The 21,517-nt window shown below is 44.2% G+C and overlaps 1 protein-coding gene across 4 annotated transcripts in view; it reads left to right on the top strand.

Annotated features, from left to right (window-relative positions):
- CCDC88A (coiled-coil and HOOK domain protein 88A) overlaps window positions 1-21,517 on the top strand; it is an 822,041-nt gene that overhangs the window by 390,609 nt on the left and 409,915 nt on the right. For all 4 annotated transcript variants that reach the window (XM_078649494.1, XM_078649496.1, XM_078649495.1 and 1 more), the window contains exons 10-11: window positions 6,594-6,752; window positions 17,091-17,237. In XM_078649494.1, the coding sequence (XP_078505620.1) occupies window positions 6,594-6,752; window positions 17,091-17,237 (306 nt within the window). The remainder of the gene's footprint in view (window positions 1-6,593; window positions 6,753-17,090; window positions 17,238-21,517) is intronic.

The following is a 21,517-nucleotide window of genomic DNA, read 5'->3' as shown; positions in this document are numbered from 1 at the left end:
TGCCATAGGATGGCCCGGGAAACCCATCCCCCAGTGCCAAAAGGGCCTTATCCAGAGGCACTGACTTGTTCGCTGCCTGGGAGAGTGTGACAGGGAGTGTAAATCTAATTCCCTGCCTGACGTGCACTGTCCCAAGCTGGGAACACATCTTGGCTCCCGCCTGGAGGGGGAAGTTAAAAAGCTGCTTCTGCCAGGGCTGGCTCCCGCTGCCTCCAGGGTGGGTACTGGCTGGGGAACTGGCAGGAGCCGCAGGGTCTTGGGGCTCCTCAACATTTAAAAAAGGCGTGGGTGCCCCGGTGGCCAAAAAAATCCCCCTACAAATAATAACAAGCATTGGCATAGCCAATAGGTCTCGCCTTTGGGACCTTATAAGTATTTAATTATGCACTACAATATCCTTGGTGCATCATCAACTGTTGCATAGCTAAACACTTATAATGTCCCAAAGGAGAGATCTATTGGCTATGCCAATGCTTGTTTAATCAATATTGAATTAATAAACGACTGTTGTATTGCTCTTTTCTAAATTTGACAGACAGCGACACCATATGGCAGACTGTGATAAGTGCTGGTGTTGACCAGTGCCATGCCGAATACCGGAAACCACCAGCACAAATTAAACACTGGCAAGGGGGGGGATTCTGGGCAATTCAATGAATCTCCTCGTGCCATAAAAAACTAAAAAATATGCTTTTAAGAGTACAACTTCTGCTTCTCTTGTAACATACCGTGGGGCCAAGTTTGTGCTGTATGAAGCTGCAAAACCATACAAAGTACGTGTTGCATGTGGAAGCAGAACGTATTTTGGGGCCCCTGTTCGGAATCTATTTGAATGTATAACACAAATTCAGCTCTTTCATGCCTTGTTTGGTCAGGTCACTGGCAGTGCCCAGACAAACTTGTCCAGGTTCCAAATGTGTTTACATCTAGTATTCAAGGATAGTGCTGGGTTTTCATTATTGTAACAGAGCAGCAGATCACTAATATTACTGCAAATAAACTTTGTGACCCTCTGCCATTTCTCATATGAGAGGTCCTTTATTCATCCAAAATAAACTTTTTTATGGATGTTGTATGTAACATAAAGGCAACATTTTTCTGAAAAATGTCCGTATACCAGCTCACACATCAGTTACATTAAAAATAAATTAATTGAAAACGTTATTTAAAACAATTTGTTTTCAGAATTATTCAAGGTTATTAGGGTAAGACTGCAGACCAGAGCTGGCTCCATCACGGGCCCCATTAAGGCATGTGGCCCTTGGCCAGAGCCCACTTTGCCCATGCCTTAAAACATCTCTGCACACAACACATGAAATAACTCACAGCAACCACGTTTTTCTCATTTTAACTGTATGTGTGTCTTTGCCATTGGCAGATGTTTTTGCGTGAAGGGCACTATGACATGCTGTGTGTATTCATAACTACTACTAACAGATTTTATGGCTTAACCTGTTTGAGCCAGAACGATAAGTCAGTATTTAACTGTTTTTTTTCCCAGTGAATTTCTTGTTTTGTTTTAATGCACCGAATTGTCAACCTTCCCTGCCCTCAATACCCTTTATTCCATGTCATAAATAATACATAGTTATGCCATGGCAGTGAATAGAAACGTGCCCCAATCACTGGTGCTTCTTAGAGCAACTAAACAAGTAAACACAGCTTCACATATTTGTTACTAGAGTGCAAAGGTCAGATTTCACTTTATTAACACACTACATTGAAACTGACATAATATGGAAACAGTTCTCCTTATAGTCACAAGGCCATGTCAATTTCATTTTTACCTTACTATACAAATGTGACCTCTTGCATCCTGGTTTTGGTTAAATGTCGTATTCCAAGATAATACAAACAGAAGAAGGAGTGTTATAAAGCACTGCACCTGCTTCACATAAACGTGTATGTTCTTGTGGGACACGTACATAGCTCAGCTAGCATGGAGGTTGGCTCATTAGGTTAATGAATGCGTCTGATGAAACAACCACAACAATTCACCTCTCTGACTTCACAGAGGTGAGTGCAGTCCAGGTTGGTAAAGGTGAGACCTCTAATTTTCAGCGGATGGAAGCTGCAGGAGTTTGGCAACAAGGAGTTATAACAGCACAAGTTCGTGCAGGAGGTGCATAAATCCTGCGCCGAAAGTCCTGAGGAGGCCACAGAAGTCTGAAACATGTCAGTGGTCTTTTCAGAGGGCCGCTGTCCCGAGAAGGATTTCCCAAACATACACGTAAGCCGTCTCTAGCTGCACTCTCATATTATGTTTGTTGATGCCAATCAGTTCTTTCTTTGTACCTGAAGATGCGTATGCAACGTGAACGAGACAAGCCGCTGCGTATCAAACGTGTTTGCGTCCTGCACCTGCGTGTTAAAGAAGCATGTTTGTGCTTTACACAGGTGCGCACTGGGGCTTGTTTACATTACATTGAGGATTTTGTAACCAACTATATACAATAAACTTCCTTCAGTCTGAGTGGGTTAATTAGGAGCCTGTTTTATTGTGCATCATTTAGCTGGCAGCCTAATTAGCTGCACTTGCTTAATTCCCAGCGCCCATTCACCACTTTTCGTGATCTGCGTAATTCGCTTTAACTTCATGACCACTCACATCGCTTTTGTAACCCATTTTAGAGCGCTCAGGCACTGGACGCTTGGGGCTGGCTGGAAAACTGGACATGTATGATTTACCATAAACTGCGCGCGAGCTAAGCAAAAAACTACGTTATTTTTGTTAACGGTTGGGATGTGGGCAGTCTGGCGTGGCCTGCCCGAGGTGCCATGCAGACACCCTAATACACCAAAAAAGCATATATGGCGAGATATCGGGTTTAGCCAGTTTGCTCTTTAAAATGGGTCAGAAATTAGCATTTCCTATCACTGAAAACCGTGGTGTGGGTCAGAAATTAGCATTTCCTATCACTAAAAACCGTGGTGTAAAAACAAATACTAATATTCTTGGATCTAGCATTCATTTCTTCATAATAACAAGAACTAAAACAGTACGAAAATACCGAAAACATAAAGCGAAATTGCTTGAATGTTGAAATATTTGATGTTCAAAACGCATCTATATTTTAACCAAACGTTTTGAGGTTTAAGAAGAAAGTTGGCATCTACTTTAGGTTCTGGGTTTATAGTTCGTGTTAGTTTTCGGGCAGGGCAGAGGAGTAAAGGTTTGTTTTACCATTGGCGGCGGGCTGCTGTTGGTAGTAGAGTTAATTCCAGCGTGCAGAGTGGTCACCCATTCGCCACACTATTAACGGTTTACCTCGTCAGCAGCGGTTGGGTGGCACCGTGCACCCACGAGTGAGGCCTGTCTGCAGTCTTCTAATCAGGGTTTCCAGTCTTACATCTTCCCATGAACGGCCATCGTACTTCAGCGCCGAGAAACCGCATGGACGACAGAGTATGCTTTACTTCTGCGTCAGAGACCTTTCAGTGTTAGTTGCCGAGAACATCGTGATGTACAGGGATTATGCACTGCATGAAGGTCCGCGAGGTCTGGGCATGTGCCCTCCCTATCCCCCCTCCCCCAAAAACAAGCAACAAACATGAGCGCGGCGGGGGGAAAGAGAGGAGGGGGCAGGCGCGATTCACTCTTGGGGGAGCGATAATTGCTGCCAGATGGTGGCGCGCGCTCCCGTGAGTGAATCTCCTGACGTGCATGCGTTGCCATTGAAGGCAATGGAACGCATGTAAGTGCTTGGCTGAAAAGCCAAAGCGCTTGGAAAAGGTTGTTTTCCTTGGCAGCGCATGCGCTGCGAAGGCTCGACCTAAAAAGGAATAATAAATGCAAGGCCAGGCAAATAGCACCACATAATGCCCTACAAGGTCTTTTTATGTATAGTTTTTGATCCTGGCGAATCCCCTATAAGGGGCATGGCACCACCAAGAATTGTTTTTAATGTTGAGGAGGACTGCAGGGAATGCAGAAGTCCCCCAGCAACATAAACAAACTAAAACACTAAGGGCCTGAATTTTAACATCCCTCCGGTCTGACTCCCGCATTACCATGCTGGCTGTTGGACCCACAGCTGTTGGACGAAAGCACCACCTCCACCAGGATCAGAGATCCCGACAGTGTGGTGGTCGAAGCATTGTCCCAGCATTACAGCGGTGCCAAGGCAGGCTCCGCCGTCGGGATAACAATATCCCTTTCCGACAGCCTTTTCATAGCGAGAACACCGCCATGAAAAGCTTGCTGAAAAGGGATATTAGGGGCCCCAAACAGGGCCCCCTTCCATCATGGGCCACTGAAAAGTGACCCTGGGGGAACATGTAGTGCCCCCACTCACCTCTGTGCACTGTGTACCATGCACGACATGTTGCATGGCACACGGTGCACAGCCGTGTAGGATGTGCGGTAGGGAGATGGCATGTGCTTTATAAAGGCCTTAGCTTGCCCCCGACGAGTTTGCATCAAAATAGGGCAGTCGGACCTCCCGCATACTTGTCGGCAGTCTTCTGACTGGCGCAATAGTGGCCGGCAGTCTCACCGCTCGGCATCAAAATTATACCCTAAGTCTCCTGGGTCATTGACTCCATGGCCCTCGGAGAGGTTACTTCAGCTGGAGTGCAGGGTTCCCGTGTGGTTGGTTCTTTGGCTGCATTTGTGGCCTGAAAAATGTTTTTAAAAACTCAGACTTGTTTATGTTTTTTTTAATGCTTTATATAAAATATTCTGAGAGTATAGTGTATTTATAAAGGCCTTTGGCTGAACGTGATGGGGGGTTGTGGGGGAGGGTTGCACCTGCAGGTAGTTGGTGCAGGGCTTGGTCACAGGTCAGGCCCTGCTTCCGACCTCACACCTTCACAGCCAAAGGTCATGTGCTTCGAGGTGTTGGGTGCCCACAGGGGTTGAGTAAAAGGCATTGCATCAGGCCAGACCCTGTGTCTAACCCCACATTGGGCGCGGCGAAAGCCCATGCACATCGGGAGCAGCGCCTGGCGGGGTTGAATGCTGATGAACATCTGATCTTACCTTAAAAAAGGCCATGGAATTTCACAGAAATAAACAAAGGTTAAATTGATGTTATAATTAGGAATCGAAATATTATCTTACTTTACATTTTTTTTAAAACCCTTAGAAATTCCCTGAAAAAACCAAGGTTAAAGGGATGTTATAGTTTACATTAATAAAATTAACTTACCTCTACGCTGCCGTCTCCCGCCGTATCGTGCTCTTCCTGGTTCTGGGCACAGGTTCCCAGAATGCACTGTGGCCAAGCACTGGCAACTTGTGCTCCCAGGCAGACTGGGAGCCTGTGCCGGTCCTCTCCAGCAACGCGACTTGGGCTGGAGCTGGAGAGAGCATCACTGCGCTTGAGGTGTTTGGCCGGTCAGGGACAGACGGCTGGCCAAACACCCCATGTGTAGTGAAGGAAGTGCCCATCACTCCCCCACCAGCAGTGTCCTCCCATGACCCACCCCCAAGACTCAACTTGTTTTATTTGCTGGTGGTGGCAGGGGTCTGCGCTCCTCCGCTATAATGGAGTGGCTGCCGCTGTGTGACTGTCCAGTGGTGAGGATCACACAGCTGTATTAAATCTTAACGTCCATTTAAGGTTATTAATTGAAGGTGCAAATCTGGCCAAGTGTTAAAAAGGTCTGAATATTGAGGTAATACGTATTGCACTAATTATTGATGAGTGATAGTACAATTCTAGGTTTATATTATTGATTAATGAGCAGTGGTAGAAAACTGAATGCAGCATTGAAAAAATAGTTTTGGGCAAATGTAGTCATGGAGTCTAAAACGCCTAGGTGAGAGTGCAAATCTGGATCAGCTCTGAAGTGTTCTGCTTGCAAATTTAGACATGCATTCAAATGGAATGCGTGGCAGTGCAAATCGAAATATGTAACAAAGATTACGGAGAGCTGGGGCAAATTTATATATGAACTAAAGACCTCTGCACAATGGTGGCAATTTCTCTTTGGCAAAACGCACTAGCATGATGGTAGTAATTATTCATTTTTGTGGGGGGTTTTTGCATAGTGGTGCCCAGCTTTGTGCAATGATGCACTGGTGTATTATTGCTAATTTTTGGGACTTTTATAAGTAACACTGCAGACTGTGTAACCTGCCTACATCTTTCCACATTCTCAAACATCCATTGATCCATTCATGCACCAACCATTTATCCAACACTTACTTTACTCATTTACTCATCCATGAACTGAACCATTCAAACATCTATGCTTGCACTCACTCACCCATTTGTTATCCATGCAGTCATTTACTCACCCATTTATTAGACTGTTAAGCTATTCTACGATCAACCCACTCACTCAGGGACACAACACACACTCAAACTCCCCAATCAATAAAGAAGCACTTTGACTTAAAATGAAACACAAGTCATCAGACAAGGAATGTAAATTCCACCACAATTTTAAACCTGATATTACTTCTTCAGCTGCCACAAACCTCAATTCCTCTAGTGGGCCAAAGAACCTCCAGTGGGCACATATCCTTCAAGACTATGTTTTATGCGGTGTCATCAAAGCATAGACCCCAATCCTTCTTTCACCCACACTTAGTGGTTTTGCCATTACTTGTTTTTGTTGTAATATGACCATTGTTTCTTTTTTAGAATTTGAATCTGCATTCCGATGCGCGCTCTGCTAGAGTGTACCGTGATGAATTAGATGCACTGCGAGAAAAGGCAATCAGAGTTGACAAGCTGGAGAGTGAAGTCATTCGATACAAAGAAAGGATGCACGATATTGACTTTTACAAGGCTAGAGTTGAGGTATGCACCATTAAAATTACATTATACATGCATTTATTTTTTAACAGTGCCGACAAACAGACAACTTGTAAATGGAATTGGGCATGTTGAAAAGTAGTTTTGAGTTCATTATAATGAGTTTCAATAGAAATCAAAATGTGTTTAACAAATATTTTCATGAAATAGTGTTATAATTCTAATTGTGTGAAGCAAGTGTATCAATATGTGTTATTCTTAATTTACACATTCTCTTCACCAAGTGCCTCATCTTCAAGGCCTTGTCGAGCCCTCTGTGCTGTCTGTCACCCTCTTTATCCAACATTTACTGCGTAGCAGAAATATCTCCTGCAGCAAACAAAATTTAATTTTTCCGTTCAGTTGGGCAATAAAAAGTAATTTCTTGCCAACAAGAGCATTTCCAGGAGTGGAAATGTTCCGCTCAGATAGCGGCCTGTGTTTTGTTCCTCTCTCTTTTTGTTTTCTTTCTTTCTTTCTTCCTTCCTTCTTTCTCTTTTCTCTCCTTCTTTCTTCCTTTCTTTCTTTCTCTTTCTTTCCATCTTTTCTTTCTTTCTTTCTTTTTCTTTCTTCTCTTTCCACCTTTAACCACTCAATTTCATTGTTGGGCTTACTCAAGATTGTGGCATAGTTTGCGCTTAAAATATCTGGTCACAGTCTAACGCTGCGCATAATACAAAGAGATTACCAAGAAGCAGCCATGTTTGTTGTGTGAAACATAGTTGTTTGTATTCCTTTGTGGCTAAAATGGTGATGCTTATGATGAATATCCTGTGATAAATAACCAACAGTTTGTGGTGCTTATGTTATCACTCATAAACGTTGCTATAATGCATGCACACTCCAGAGTATGAATGAAAACGCCAAACATTTTTAGGTGGCACTTTGCTAAAAGGTAAAGCCTGATTGTGTGTGTGTGTGTGTGTGTTTTGTAGTAAAAAGGAAACATCATACCAGTCATACCAGTTTATCATTTCTTCAAGGAAGTCTCCTGAACAATTCTTTCATATACTACACAAATGCTAACATGTGACTGGACTATATAATCTTGTCTTATGTGGTTGCTCCTTTGCTTCTGGCCACTTACATTAATATAGAAGAACACTCGGATACATCTCCTAGTTACAGATTCAAGCAAAGAATGTTGTCAGGTATTGCATACAGCAGAAGAAAAACAGAAACCCATGTCATCAGTTTGGGAATACCTACCTGTTGCTTTTGCAAATAAATGCAGGTTTAATTATGGTTACTTATACCTGGTATAGGTTGAATAACTTGAACAAATTTTCTTAGCTTCTATCACCTAATCCTGTAGAACAATTCCTACACTGTCTTTCGAAGGGGCAAAAAGGCAGCACTGCAGAAATTGCTTGTAAACAAACTCAAAATATACGCAAAATGCAGCGATATCAATCAGTCTGTTTGCAAGTGGTGATGTGGTTAATTGTAAAAGGCTGCATTTCAGCAACAACAGAGGAGGTGCAGGAAATGTGCAAAACAGGTGGGTTTATAGCTTAGTGTTTGAGTGAGGTAACCTTCGTGCCACAAAGGCAACAGTTAGGTACATGTCTCCATCCAGTCTTCCCAAGGCTTTAAGACTTTTAAGTGCGAATACGAGTCTAGTCTTAAAATGAAACACAAGTCATCAGACAAGGAATGTAAATACCACCACAATTTTAAACCTGATATTACTTCTTCAGCTGCCACAAACCTCAATTCCTCTAGTGGGCCAAAGAACCTCCAGTGGGCACATATCCTTCAAGACTATGTTTTATGCGGTGTCATCAAAGCATAGACCCCAATCCTTCTTTCACCCCCCCTTTCAGGTCCTCCACGATTGCAGAAATCATCTACTGATTTTCTGGATAAAATTCAAAATTTACTTTTATGCGAGTGATAGAAAAAGTTTGGAGAATGAAAAAAAGGCTTACGTTTTTTTCCATATACTTTAGCATGCCCAAGAGACTGGGGTCATCATGATGTTGGTAGAGCTTTACAACTTCTCATAGTGGGTTCAATTTAGTGGTTACGGTACCTCAAATTTATGGACTTTGCCAATAAGGAATTAGATGACATCTGTAGATCTCCATATCTCCATGATGCCTACTTTTGTATTCCAGTAAAGGAAGAGCATTTTCGCTATTTGAGGCTCTGCTACATTGTCAAGGGCCTCCCATGATCACAACCCAGTTAGAGATCCCTTGGCCACTAGGCAAGTACAGGTATGTATAATTTCACTTCCTTGAACAGGGAGAACAGACCGGTTATGGCTCTTGCCTAGCCTGTAGAGAATGTGTGTTAGGTCTGTAACCGAATCTGCTAGATACTTTCAAACGTTTTGATTTATTGTTATGTGTTCTTGCAATAATTCTTCCCAACTGCATACACAAGAAATCCATTATTTTTAAGGCATAATATTAAGCCGATTTGTGTGCGGAATGAATTCGAGTTTCATTACAGGTAACCAGACAATTGTCGCTAATGTGAATACACAGAATGGAAATAATATGTACACTGACAACATAGCACATGGTGCGTTCTACTTTCATACATGCCTAATCTAAGCGTCGAAGGTTTGCTGATCTGTCTTTAAGTATTCAGTATTTAGAGTTTGTCATCAATCATTCACACCTTAACCTGATCCATTTTACAGTCTGTGTCCTGTCTTAGAAGTATGGCTGAATTATTTTGAGAAAAATCAACAGTATGATTCGTGATGTCAGGTGAGAAGAAGAGCATGAGAATTAATCTACATGTTCACAATAAATTTAGCACAAATTGATGCATACACATGAACATAAATATATGAGCTAAACAGATACTGCAAATCAATAATTGCTTATATATATTGAGGCTTTGTTGAGCAAATAAGCAAATGCACAGTATAGTAGGGCTCCTATGTAGCCCAACCATCACTGCTTACTTTGATAGTTTGCTGCTAGGATTTCCACCAAACAATTTAAAGTAATAATATTGGTGTCAGTCTTTAAAAAACGTAAGCTGATAACAAGAATGTTTTATTTGACCTCGACCTACTGTGCCCCTTTATGCCAGGCCACACTAATGTAACCTTATTCACCTGTTTGCAGAATTGTATCCATGCTTCAGAGCATTGTGCACTATACAAATATACATAAATATATAAGTCTATACTTTCCCTGGCTAACTTTGCGTATTAGGTCGAAAATGGTATGTCCTTCCTCATGTAAGCTTCAAGAATACATTTGATGTTAATTCAGTTTAAAGTTGATCCTGCCTTTGTTTGCGTGGTCAGGACTTCTGGAAGTAAAAGAGACTTTCATTAACTTTGGATCTAATGAGTCTTTTGTACAAACTTTCTAAAAGATACAATTAAAAAAGAATTGAAAACCGTGGACTCCAATTCGTTGGTTCCATGAAGCACTGAGACTCCTCAACAGAGTCCTACTTTGCATGGGTGTGGTAATTAAATGTGGGGTGTCTGTTTGATGAGTAATCAAAACAAATATACAGAATAAGATGCAGACCTCCTGAGATCAAAAAAGAGTATTCAATATGTTGCCAACATTTTGCCAGCCTTTACCAGCTTTATATGAAAGATACCCTTATGCCCTCCCCTAAGGCTGCCATCTCCACCCCATTACTCTTGATCCAATTCAAATACCTGTAGAGGGTCTCCTGTAACTATAAAAGATTGTGGAGAATGGATAGGTAGTCCTCTCAATTGTGCTTAAGGCTTCTGATAGATACATCTGCCTTGTGGATTCCTCACCTCGTGAATATCCCCCCTTGCATCAACAACGTTCGGAAAATTCTTTGTAGCACGCCGGCGTAGGCGACGTCATAGGAGCACGGCATCGCGCGCGACTCCGTCTGACATCACCGACTCCTTTTTAGGCCCACGTCGGCGTGATGACTTCAGTTCCCTTTTTTCCGCGTCGTCGACGCTAACGGTTTCTGGGACCTTCTGTGATTCAGAAAGTAACTTGTTGCTATTTTGTGTTACTGTTTCTCTGTCGAGTGTCTTTTCTTCGTCGAGGAAGTCGTCGAGGAAGACGGGGTTCAAACAGTGCAGATCGTGTGCCCGGATGATGTCTATTACCGATCCGCACGACGATTGTTTGTGGTGTCTTTGTTCGGACCATGATGTCAAGAGCTGCCGATCCTGCTTCAAGATGAACCCTAAGGCTCTACGAGAACGTGAGGCGAAATTTCTGCTGGCCAAGGTGAAAGGAAAAGAAGCTGGTAGGTCTTCGAGGTCGACATCTAGATGCCTGAGGTCGAAGCAGAGGTCACGATCGAAGTCGAGGTCAAGATCGGCTTCGAGGTTGAGGTTCAGAGTGAGGTCGAGGTCCAGGTCGAAGTCGGCTTCGGATCATGCTTCGGGCTCCTCGAGAAAGAAGCATAAGAGGAGGAAGCATAGCTCAAGACATCACTCTGGCAAAGAGTCTTCGGACTCGAAGAGGAAGTCTTCATCACGAAAACATCACAAGGACTTCGTGTCACCTTCACCTGAGCGTTCTCGTGAGGTTTCCCCGTATCCGGAGCAAGAACCGAATCCGGATTCACGTCATTCTTCGGAGCATGAGGAAGACGAGGAGATTCCTCGGGCACCGACTCCGGTGGAAAACCCAGAGGGTCAAGAGGGTCAGGAAGAACCGATGCCGGAGCAGCCTCCTTCGGAGCAGCCGATGGGTTCGTACCCTCCCTTTCCTGGTCCTGGACAGGACCCCTCGCATTTTCTTAATGCCATGTTTGGAGTTTATTCAAGGGCAAAGTACCCCGCTGGTGCACCGGCTGGTCCTATGGGTCCGTTGTCTTTTAACTTGGGTGTCCCTCAAGCTTACGCTCCGGCACCTTTTATGCCGTTTATGCCGACGCCTTATACACCTTGGCTCGGTACGGCGCCGCCGAGGTCATCGACTCCGCGCACGACTTCGCCGACTCCGGAGCGACCTCGAGAACTGGATCGTGGTACGGCGCCTGTTCGAGATTCTCGTCCTCCAGCTGTCCCGGCTCCTCGTTCGACGCCGGCTTCGGCTCCGTCGGAGTCGTTACCGGATCCGACGACTTAGGTTCGTCTGGAGTGGTCGAGGCGCAGAGCTCAACGCCTTATGGAAGAAAAAGGGTACGAAGATCCTGAAGTAGAGGAAGGAGAACTTCTGGATCAAGGGGACTGTTTTGAGGACCTACATAGTGCTAGTGGCCTGGAACTCTCTCCTGAGTGGGGTTTGCCATCAGCTTCTGATACACCATCTAAGGACGTGGCACCCTACCATGTTGTCATTAAGAAGGCTGCGGAGCTGCTCAATCTGTCTTTGCCTACCGTTGAGTTCAAGCCTAACATCCTCACGGAGGTTTTGCATTCGCCTTCCTCTATTATAGAGCCTACACTTCCATTCACTGAGGCTTTGACTGAGCCAATAATGGAGGTCTGAAAGAGACCATTGACTGCTCCTGCGTTGTCCAGGTCGGTGGCAAGACGTTATAGGGTGGCACCTGGTGACCCTGACTTTATTTCTTCGCATCCTTCTCCGGAAAGTCTGGTTGTGCAGGCCGCTTGTTCCAACAGGTCTGCGGGTTCTTTTCCACAGGTGCCAGCAGATAAAGACTCTAAAAAATTGGACCAGTCTGCCAAAAAGATTTTCTCATCGGCTAGCATGGCACTTAAATCCACCAATGCTACTTGCCTGCTGGGGAGATATGTTCATGCTTTGATGGACTCTATGAAACAATTGTCAACTAAGCTTCCGGAGGAGGACAGAAAAAACTTCAATGAAGTGGTCTCTGATACTCAGGCAGCAGCCCGCCAGGTAATTCAGAGTGGCATGGACACGGCGGACTCTGTGGCCCAGATAATGGGCTCTACTGTTGCCACGAGAAGGGCCGTATGGCTTAAGTCTTATGAATTTTCTGCTGATGTACAGTCTACTGTAATGGACTTACCATTTGACGGAACTGGCCTCTTTGGAAAAAAAGCGGATGTAGCTTTGGAGAGGTTCAAAGATAGCCGGGCGACGGCAAGGTCTTTGGGCCTGCAGGCTAGAGGCTCTACCACCAGGAAGTTTAGGGGATTTGGTAGATCCACTTTTTGTCCCTATAAACAAGGCCAGCAGCAGCAACAGCAGAACCCATTGTATAAGTCATACAGAGGTAGACAAAGGAGTCGTGCTCGTGGACGCCAAGCCTCCTCCTCCTCTACTTCCTCCTCTAACAATCATCCCCCACCCGCAGCAGCAAAGCAGCCCTAGATCCGCCATTCCGGATCATGCGGGTCCTGTAGGGGGTCGGCTTACTCATTTTCTACGGGATTGGGAATCGGTTACATCAGATCTTTGGGTTCTCAATCTCGTAGAAAATGGGTATGCTCTTCCTTTTCAGGAGTTCCCTCCCAATTACCCTCCTTGCCAAGGTTATTGTTCGGAGGACCACCTGCTTCTTCTGCAGAAGAAGTCCTGGCACTGTTCAGAAAAGGTGCGATAGAGGTAGTTCCAGAGCAGGAAAGGGGTCAGGGGTGCTACTCCCGGTATTTTCTGATTCCCAAAAAGGATGGCAGGTTACGTCCGATCCTGGACCTCAGGGTTTTGAACCTCTATCTCAAACAGGAGAATTTCAAAATGCTCACACTTGCACAGGTTCTTCAAGCGCTGATGGAAGAAGACTGGATGGTGTCGATCGACTTGCAGGATGCGTATTTTCACATCCCTATTCTGAAGTCGCACAGAAAGTATCTCCGTTTTACCGTGGGATCGCAACACTGCCAGTTTGCGGTCCTTCATTTTGGGCTTACTACTGCGCCTCGAGTTTTCACCAAGGTGATGGCTGTGGTGGCTGCACATCTCAGAAGGTGGGGGGTTTCAGTATTCCCGTACCTGGACGATTGGCTGATCAAAGCGGAATCTCCAGAGACAGTGCTCCGTCATCTGCAGGAGACAACTCAGTTGTTACACAGGTTGGGTTTTTCAATAAATGTACCCAAATCTCACCTGTTGCCCTCCCAGCGCAACCTGTTCATAGGTGCTGTACTGGACACAACGGTGTGTCGTGCATTCCCTCCTCCTCAAAGGATTCGCAACATTCAGGAAATGATTCCCTTGTTCTGCAATGGAGCGGTCGTTCCAGTCCTGAAGGTTCTTCGCCTGCTCGGTCTGATGGCTTATTGCATTCTCCTGGTCAACCATGCACGCTGGCACATGAGGACACTCCAGTGGTGCCTCCGCAGGCAGTGGTATCAGCACAACGGAGATCTCAGGGAGTCAGTCAGGATCTCCAGAGAAACTGCGGCGGATCTGTCTTGGTGGAGCGTGGAAGGCAATCTGTCTCAAGGGAAGCCTTTTCATCTACCTCCTCCGGTGGCCATGGTGATAACGGATGCATCCACTCTAGGGTGGGGTGCTCATCTGGGGGATCTAGAGGTCAAGAGTCTTTGGTCTCCAGAGGAAAGGTTACTTCACATCGACCTTTTAGAATTGCGGGCAATACATCTGGCGCTCAAGGCCTTCCTCCCTTCCCTTCGCGGTCTGTCAGTTCAAGTTCTGACGGACAATACGACTGCGATGTGGTATATCAACAAACAGGGAGGAGTGGGGCGGCGGTGTCTCTGCAGAGAGGCTCTGCGTCTCTAGTCCTGGGTTCAGGATCATCAGATTTGTCTGATGGCAAATCACCTGGCCGGAGTTCTGAACGTACGAGCAGACAGCCTCAGTCGGCAGTTCTCGGCCGATCACGAGTGGAGGCTCCATCCAGAGGTAGTTCGCTACATCTTTCGGATGTGGGGAACTCCTCGGGTGGATCTGTTCACTACTCACGAGAATGCTCACTGCCCGTCATTCTGCAGTCTCCAGTTTCCGATGCAAGGAGCCTTAGGGGGCGCGTTTCAGTTGAGTTGGAGCTCACAAATCCTTTACGCGTTTCCTCCCATACCTTTGATTCCTCGGGCTCTGAAGAAGATTCGCCAAGACCGGGCCCAAGTTATATTGGTCGCTCCGGATTGGCCAAGAAGGGTGTGGTACACGGATCTTCTCCACCTCTCCTCTCACCCGCCGCTCCGTCTCCCTTTCAGGGCAGACCTCCTCTCTCAGATTGAGGGGCAGGTTCTACACCCCCACCTCCAGACATTACACCTTCATGCCTGGAGATTGAACGGGGCAACTTGAATTTCTTTTCTCTCCCTCACGATGTGGTGGATGTCATTCTTTCTGCCAGGCGTGACTCCACTAAGTCCATCTATTCTTATAGGTGGTCTAAATTCGTCTCTTGGTGTGGGTAGAGGGCTGTTGACCCTTTGAAGGCTCATTTGTCTGACATTTTACAGTTTGCTCTTTCTCTGGCGCAGCAAGGATTTGCTGTTGCCACAGTCAAGGGTTATCTTTCGGCTTTATCGGCATTTCTCTGTTTGCCGGATCAGCCCTCTCTTTTTAAGTCTCCTGTGGTTTTAAGATTTTTGAAGGGTCTCACTAATAAGTTCCCTCCTACTCCTTTTATTGTTCCTCATTGGGATTTGAATCTTGTGTTAACCTATTTGATGGGTTCTCCCTTCGAACCCTTACACAAGTGTCCCATGAGGCTTCTTTCTTTTAAAACGGTCTTCTTGGTTGCAATTACCTCGGCAAGGAGGGTAAGTGAGCTTCAGGCTCTTAGTTCCAAGCCCCCGTTCTTGACCATTCATGCTGAAAGAATGGTTCTCAGGACCAGGGCTGCTTTTCTTCCTAAGGTGGTAACTCCCTTCCATCTAGGACAATCCATTACCCTTCCTACCTTTTATCCTCCCCCCCCACCCTTCCAAGGAGGAGGAGAGGCTTCATCGCTTGGACCCTAAGAGAGCAGTCCGGTTCTATCTCGATAGGACTAGAGACTATCTTGTGGATGATCAGCTCTTCGTGGGTTTTGCTGGCTGCAAAAAGGGCAGAGCGGTGCACAAGCACACATTTTCCAGATGGATAATCCTATGCATCAAGATTTGCTACTCTCTGGCCGATAAGGACCCTCCTGAGGGTATCGAAGCTCATTCAACTAGAGCAAAGTCTGCAACATCCGCTTTGTCTAGAGGTGTTCCTGTTGAGGACATTTGCAGAGCCGCGACTTGGGCCTCCCTCCACACTTTCGCAAAGCACTACTGCTTAGATACTGAGGTGAGGAGGGATGGCCACTTTGCGCGTTCTGTCCTCCAGGATTTCCTGGTATGGCAGGGTGGACACCCTCCTCCGGGAGTGGGAACTGCTGTGGGACTCTATTCACAAGGTGAGGAATCCACAAGGCAGATGTATCTATCAGAAGAACAAGTTACTTACCTTCGGTAACGCTTTTTCTGGTAGATACAGTATCTGCCTGTGGATTCCTCATTGACCCACCCACCTCCCCGTTTGTCCATTCTGCTATACCTGAGTTTATGGATTTTTATGTATTTTTATATTTAAATATGTTTATATATTGGGTTTTTAATACCTTTGCTACGCACTTTGTGTGCTGTTTTGAGTTGTATGTACTTTGTACACTATGTATATGTATATCTGCTGTCATTGGTCCGTCCGGGTGCCTCGAAGGCACGGAAAAAAGGGCGGAACTGATGTCATCACGCCGACGTGGGCCTAATAAGGAGTCGGTGACGTCAGACGGAGTCGCGCGCGATGCCGTGCTCCTATGACGTCGTCTACGCCGGCGTGCTACAAAGAATTTTCCGAATGTTGCTGACGCAAGGGGGGATATTCACAAGGTGAGGAATCCACAGGCAGATACTGTATCTACCAGAAAAAGCGTTACCGAAGGTAAGTAACTTGTTCGTCACACTGATACTGATACCATATGAGTTGGAGTTGTCTGACTATCTAAATATTCTGTGGAATATCCTAGATTCCCTATCAAAGTCCCCAGGTTGGCCGAGTCTGCCCTCTCCCAAGCTGGCTTTGCTGCACAAATACAAGGCCTGGAAGCAAACTCATACATGAGAGCTCGATGTGTATCGGTCTGGTAGTAGTTGAGAGAGCCATTGCCCAGCAATGGCAAAGCAAAAGCCCTCTCCTGTTGATTGTGTGACTCTGAGATATAAAAAGGTGTGTGTTCTTTGACAAAAACCCTTCTTTAAGGCATGGGGCTACCAGCCCTTAGAGCACTGTAAGATCTCAGATTGCTCATGGGAGTACTTCCACCTAGACTCCCCTCTCCTGCTCAGGTGCTATCCAAGACTAGGTCGTAAGGCTTGATTATTTTGTCTAGTCCCATTTGAATTGTCATACTTTGCTTTTTCTTAACCAGCATTCATGTCTGAATTCTAATGATGCCTGGTTAGCAATGTCTGAGGCTTGTGCACTCTGTTGTATATAAAACATGTAAATAACATTGATATTCTTGTTTTCTTATATTCTGAAGGAGTTAAAAGAAGACAATCAAGTACTCTTAGAAACAAAAGCAATGTTGGAAGATCAATTAGAGGGAACCCGAGCACGTTCTGACAAGTTACATGAATTAGAAAAAGAAAACCTACAATTAAAAGCCAAATTTCATGATATGGAAACAGTAAGTGATATATTGTTTCATGCTTTAGGACATGACTGTAGTTTTATATTATTTTATAGTATTCTTAGTTTTATTACAAAAATCATATTTCTTTTCTTTAGCAATTAAGAATGTTAACAAAAAGCCAAAGTGACGGCGGACTATGATAGCTGCACCTCAGTGTTACGTTCTTTGTGTGGAAATGTCTTACAGTGGTCAATGAGAGTGTGCACAACAAATCCTGCACCTGCCGTCGTTTGTTGCAACTGCAACGCAGATCAAGAATATGGATTACATTGAAATGGTGCAACACTGAGCTTCCTTCCCAAAGTACATAATATACGGACAAGAGTTCCTTCTTTTGTTTCTCCTTTACTCAAATAATGTCAATACAACAACTCCAGCCAACGCGTTTCGTTCAATTGACAGTGAACTTCATCAGGGCTTAAACATAAAATCGGTTAAAAATCCAATTTGGGGTTGCGAGAATAGAAGTGAATCGAAACAACGGTAACTTGCTTCATCTCCCCATGGTTTCATATGTAAGGATCAACGCTACCACAGTCAAATATAGAACAGTTCCATGAGAGGGCTCAGGTATGTAGGCCCGTCATCAATACCTTAGCCACTTCTCTAAGACGTCCAGTCTCTGGTCCATGAACGTGAACCTGAGGTGAATATATGACGTTACAACGCATGCAATTACAACAAATGCCTTTACAACGCAGACTTTACATCGCAACTACCATTACATTGCATGATTTTACAACGCATTTTTTAAAACTACCATTACAACGCATTCCATTACAACGCAAACCATTACAACGAATACCATTACAACGCATAATACTTTTAGGGCAAACAGTAGGATAAGTGTTGGATAGTGTAGGGGTAAAAATTACTATTCCTACTCCAGTGAGTTCAACAGTAGGGAAAGTGTTGGATAGTGTAGGGGTAAACTATTCCCATGTACCGAAAAACCCATACCCACCCTAATACTAAAAAAATCTCCATTAATTACCTTATAATGCGTTGCAATGGCATGCATTGTAATGATATGTGTTGTAATGGCTTGGTTTGTAGTGACATGCGCTGTAATGGCATGCATTGTAAAGGCATTTGCATTGTAACAGTTGCGTTTTAAGGGTGGGTTGTTGTAATGACTGCATTGTAATGGATGTTTCCCCTCAGTGGTTTACCATTTCAATATAATCCAATTACGAATGTTCATGTAATTATATTTGAGAGAAAGTACCAACACATATTACTTACTTTCAACTTGGGAACATTTTGTTCTTAGGCTGCCCTATAAAAGTAATTAACAGACTACATTCAGCTAAAAACGCACATCTTCTTGCAGGGCTGAAAGTACAGGCCTTGCAAGCCCGAGGTGAGCTTCTGGTGTACTAGAAGCTCAACTAGTGTAATAGAGAGTTACATTTGAATTGCATTACTGTCTTTTCCACCAATTTATCTGTTGACCATAATCATCTGGGCTTTTTTCTCAATAAGGTAAACCAATTTCCCTATGGAGACTTAATATTGCACACTGCAAAATGCACAAAAGCAATGATTCAATCATACACTACCTACAATCAGCACTCTGTTATCGTCCCTAGTCAAATATAATTTGGTACCACAGAAGTATCAGATTAAGAAGAGCTGTAATATCACATATAAAAATACATATAATTCTATATGACTCATCCTTTTATTGGTTGGTGACTTTAACAATGTTATCTAACAGAATTTGAAAACATCGGCAAATTACGGAACAGATACCTAAAAATATTTATTCCTAAAAACCATGCAGGTTTGTCGTAAAGGAAACACACAAATAAATTAAACCATGCCAATAGAGAAACACATAAGACAGTCCCATATGTATTTTCTTGCTACTAATCTGACTCATTGGATACAGCACATGATTTATCTTATTTTTCTAATGCATCCCAAAGTTCATGAGGTTTAGTTCATACTCTTCCCAAAGTTCATCAGATTTAGTTCATACTAAATCTGATGAACTTTGAGATGCATTAGAAAAATAAGAAAAATCATTTGTAATAACCAATGATTCAAATAGATTAGTAGCAAGTGATTGTCTTGTGTGTTTCACCCTTGGCATAGTTTAATTTATTTGTGTGGTTTTTTTTTTAGACAAACTTGCATGATTTTGAGGAATAAATATTTTTAAGTATCTACGCTGTCATTTGCTGATGTTTTTAAATTGTGTTAGATAGCATAGTTAAAGTCCCCAACTAATATAAAGATTAGGTATGTTATGTAACCCTATGGTTACGTAGAGTTATATGCATTTTTATGTGTTTAATGAAAGCTATTGGTAATCTGTGGTACCAAATTATTTTTGACTAGGGACGATAACAGTGTGCTGGTTGTAACTAGTGTATGATTGAATTATTGCTTTTGTGCATCATGTAAAGTGCAATATTAGGTGTCCAAAGTGAAATTGTTTGGCTTTGTAGGTTGTTACAGTGTCTTGTCCCTTTGGCTGTGTGACCCCTCTCCTTTTACTCTTTTCCCAATAAAGCTATGTGTAGGATGCAGGTCTTTCTAGTCAGGGCATGGGAGGTTTAATACTTCAATTCATTCATGCTGAAATTATTGTAAGGAAGGAAAGCGTGGCCTTTGTGATTAAATGTCAGAGTTGCCTTGGAAAAGGATTCGCACCTGTGGAAAATACTGTGCGAGACAAGAAAACTGGAATTTCCAGGAAACCTTCAACTCTCACGTGATTTTGAGATGACGGTGGCCATCTAGAATCATTGATTTAACCTCCCTTGTGTTCCAAGGCATCCTTGCTAGTCGAATGTTCTACAATGTTTCTACAGCCAAAACCTTGAGATTGGATTCAAGCTTTTTTTTCACTTGAAAAACTATTTTAAGAAATATTTTTACAAGAGACTACTGGAAAACAGTATTCAGAAATCAGGTAACAAAAACAAACTTTGAACTCTTTTAAAAAAGTGTGCATAATGGCAGCAGAAGGGGTAGTTTATTTGTTTAATATTAATTTTATATTGAATCAGTTTCAATTCAAGAATACAGAGTGTGTTACACAAGATGGTCTTAAGGTATATTGTCTCTTCTGTTAAGTTAGGTGTCATGCTCTGGACAACAGATTACTATAGTTATCTATTTAGGATAGCCACCTTGACCTGCAGAGCCATTGGCTCTGTTTTCTCTCTCACAGCCTTTTGCCTATTAGCCCACATATACCTATTGTATGTGGTGAATGAGGCGACAGTTGGAAAAGTTTATTGCTCCCCTGGGGTCGACGGCACCGATCTCACCCCCCTAGAGCCGGCACTGCCTCTGAACATTGGCTGGAACATCAGGACATTTACCTCATGATTCAACACCTAGTGGGCTCTCTGAATGCCAGGTTGGACAAACTCAGCTGAAGATGCCTAGCGGATCACAAATGGCCTCTCCATTTGAAGCTGGTGCAAGGACTCTTTCAGCAGTGGGTAGAGTCTTGGTTAGATCTACTTGCTACCGGTGTGAACACGCAATGTCAGCTGTTTTGCGTGCTAGAGTTTTTGAGGTGACTCTCGCTCAGAGACGCTTTTCATCTCAGGTGGAACTCAGACCTCCTGTATACCTGTCTGCCCATACCACCCTTGGCCAGAGTTCTCAAGAAAATCAGGAACAACGGGCCCAGGTTATCCTTGTGGCTCTGGACTGGGCTACAGGAGTTTGTTATCCTGAGCTGTTGAGCATGGCCATCGGTCCTTCGATCAGGCTGCCCCTTTGGGAGGATCTCCTGTCACTGCAGCAGGGGAGGGTCATCCACCCAAAACTTGCAATGCTCCACCTTCATGCATGGAGATTGAGCAGCAACAGCTGACAGCTTTTGACCTCCCTCCTGAAGTCTGCAATGTTATCTTGGCAACCAGGTGTCCCACCACCAAAATGGTATACGCCTGCTGTTGAGGCAAGTTTGTAGCCTGGTGTGCAGAAAAGTAAGTTGAACTTCTTCCTGCTCCCCTTCCTCCGGTCTTTCTATTTATTCTTTCTTTGCCCAGCAGGGCTCTGTTTGGGCACCTCAATGTGCTGTCTTTCTGCCATCTCAGCCTTTCTGTGGTTGTGAAAAGTCTTTAACATGTTTTCACCTTCACCCTTCATAATGCCTCAGTGAGACGTCAATCTAGTACTCACCTTTCTGATGTGCTCTCCTTTAGAGCTACTGCACAACTGTTCTCACAGGTTCCTTACCTTCAAGATGGCCTTCCTGGTGGCTATAACGCCTGCCCGGAGGGTCAGTGAGCACCAGGCTTTGT

The sequence above is a fragment of the Lissotriton helveticus genome, chromosome 6 (genome assembly GCF_964261635.1).
Source record: "Lissotriton helveticus chromosome 6, aLisHel1.1, whole genome shotgun sequence".
NCBI classification, from domain to species: Eukaryota; Metazoa; Chordata; class Amphibia; order Caudata; family Salamandridae; genus Lissotriton; species Lissotriton helveticus.
This window is presented reverse-complemented; position numbering and strand designations above follow the sequence as displayed.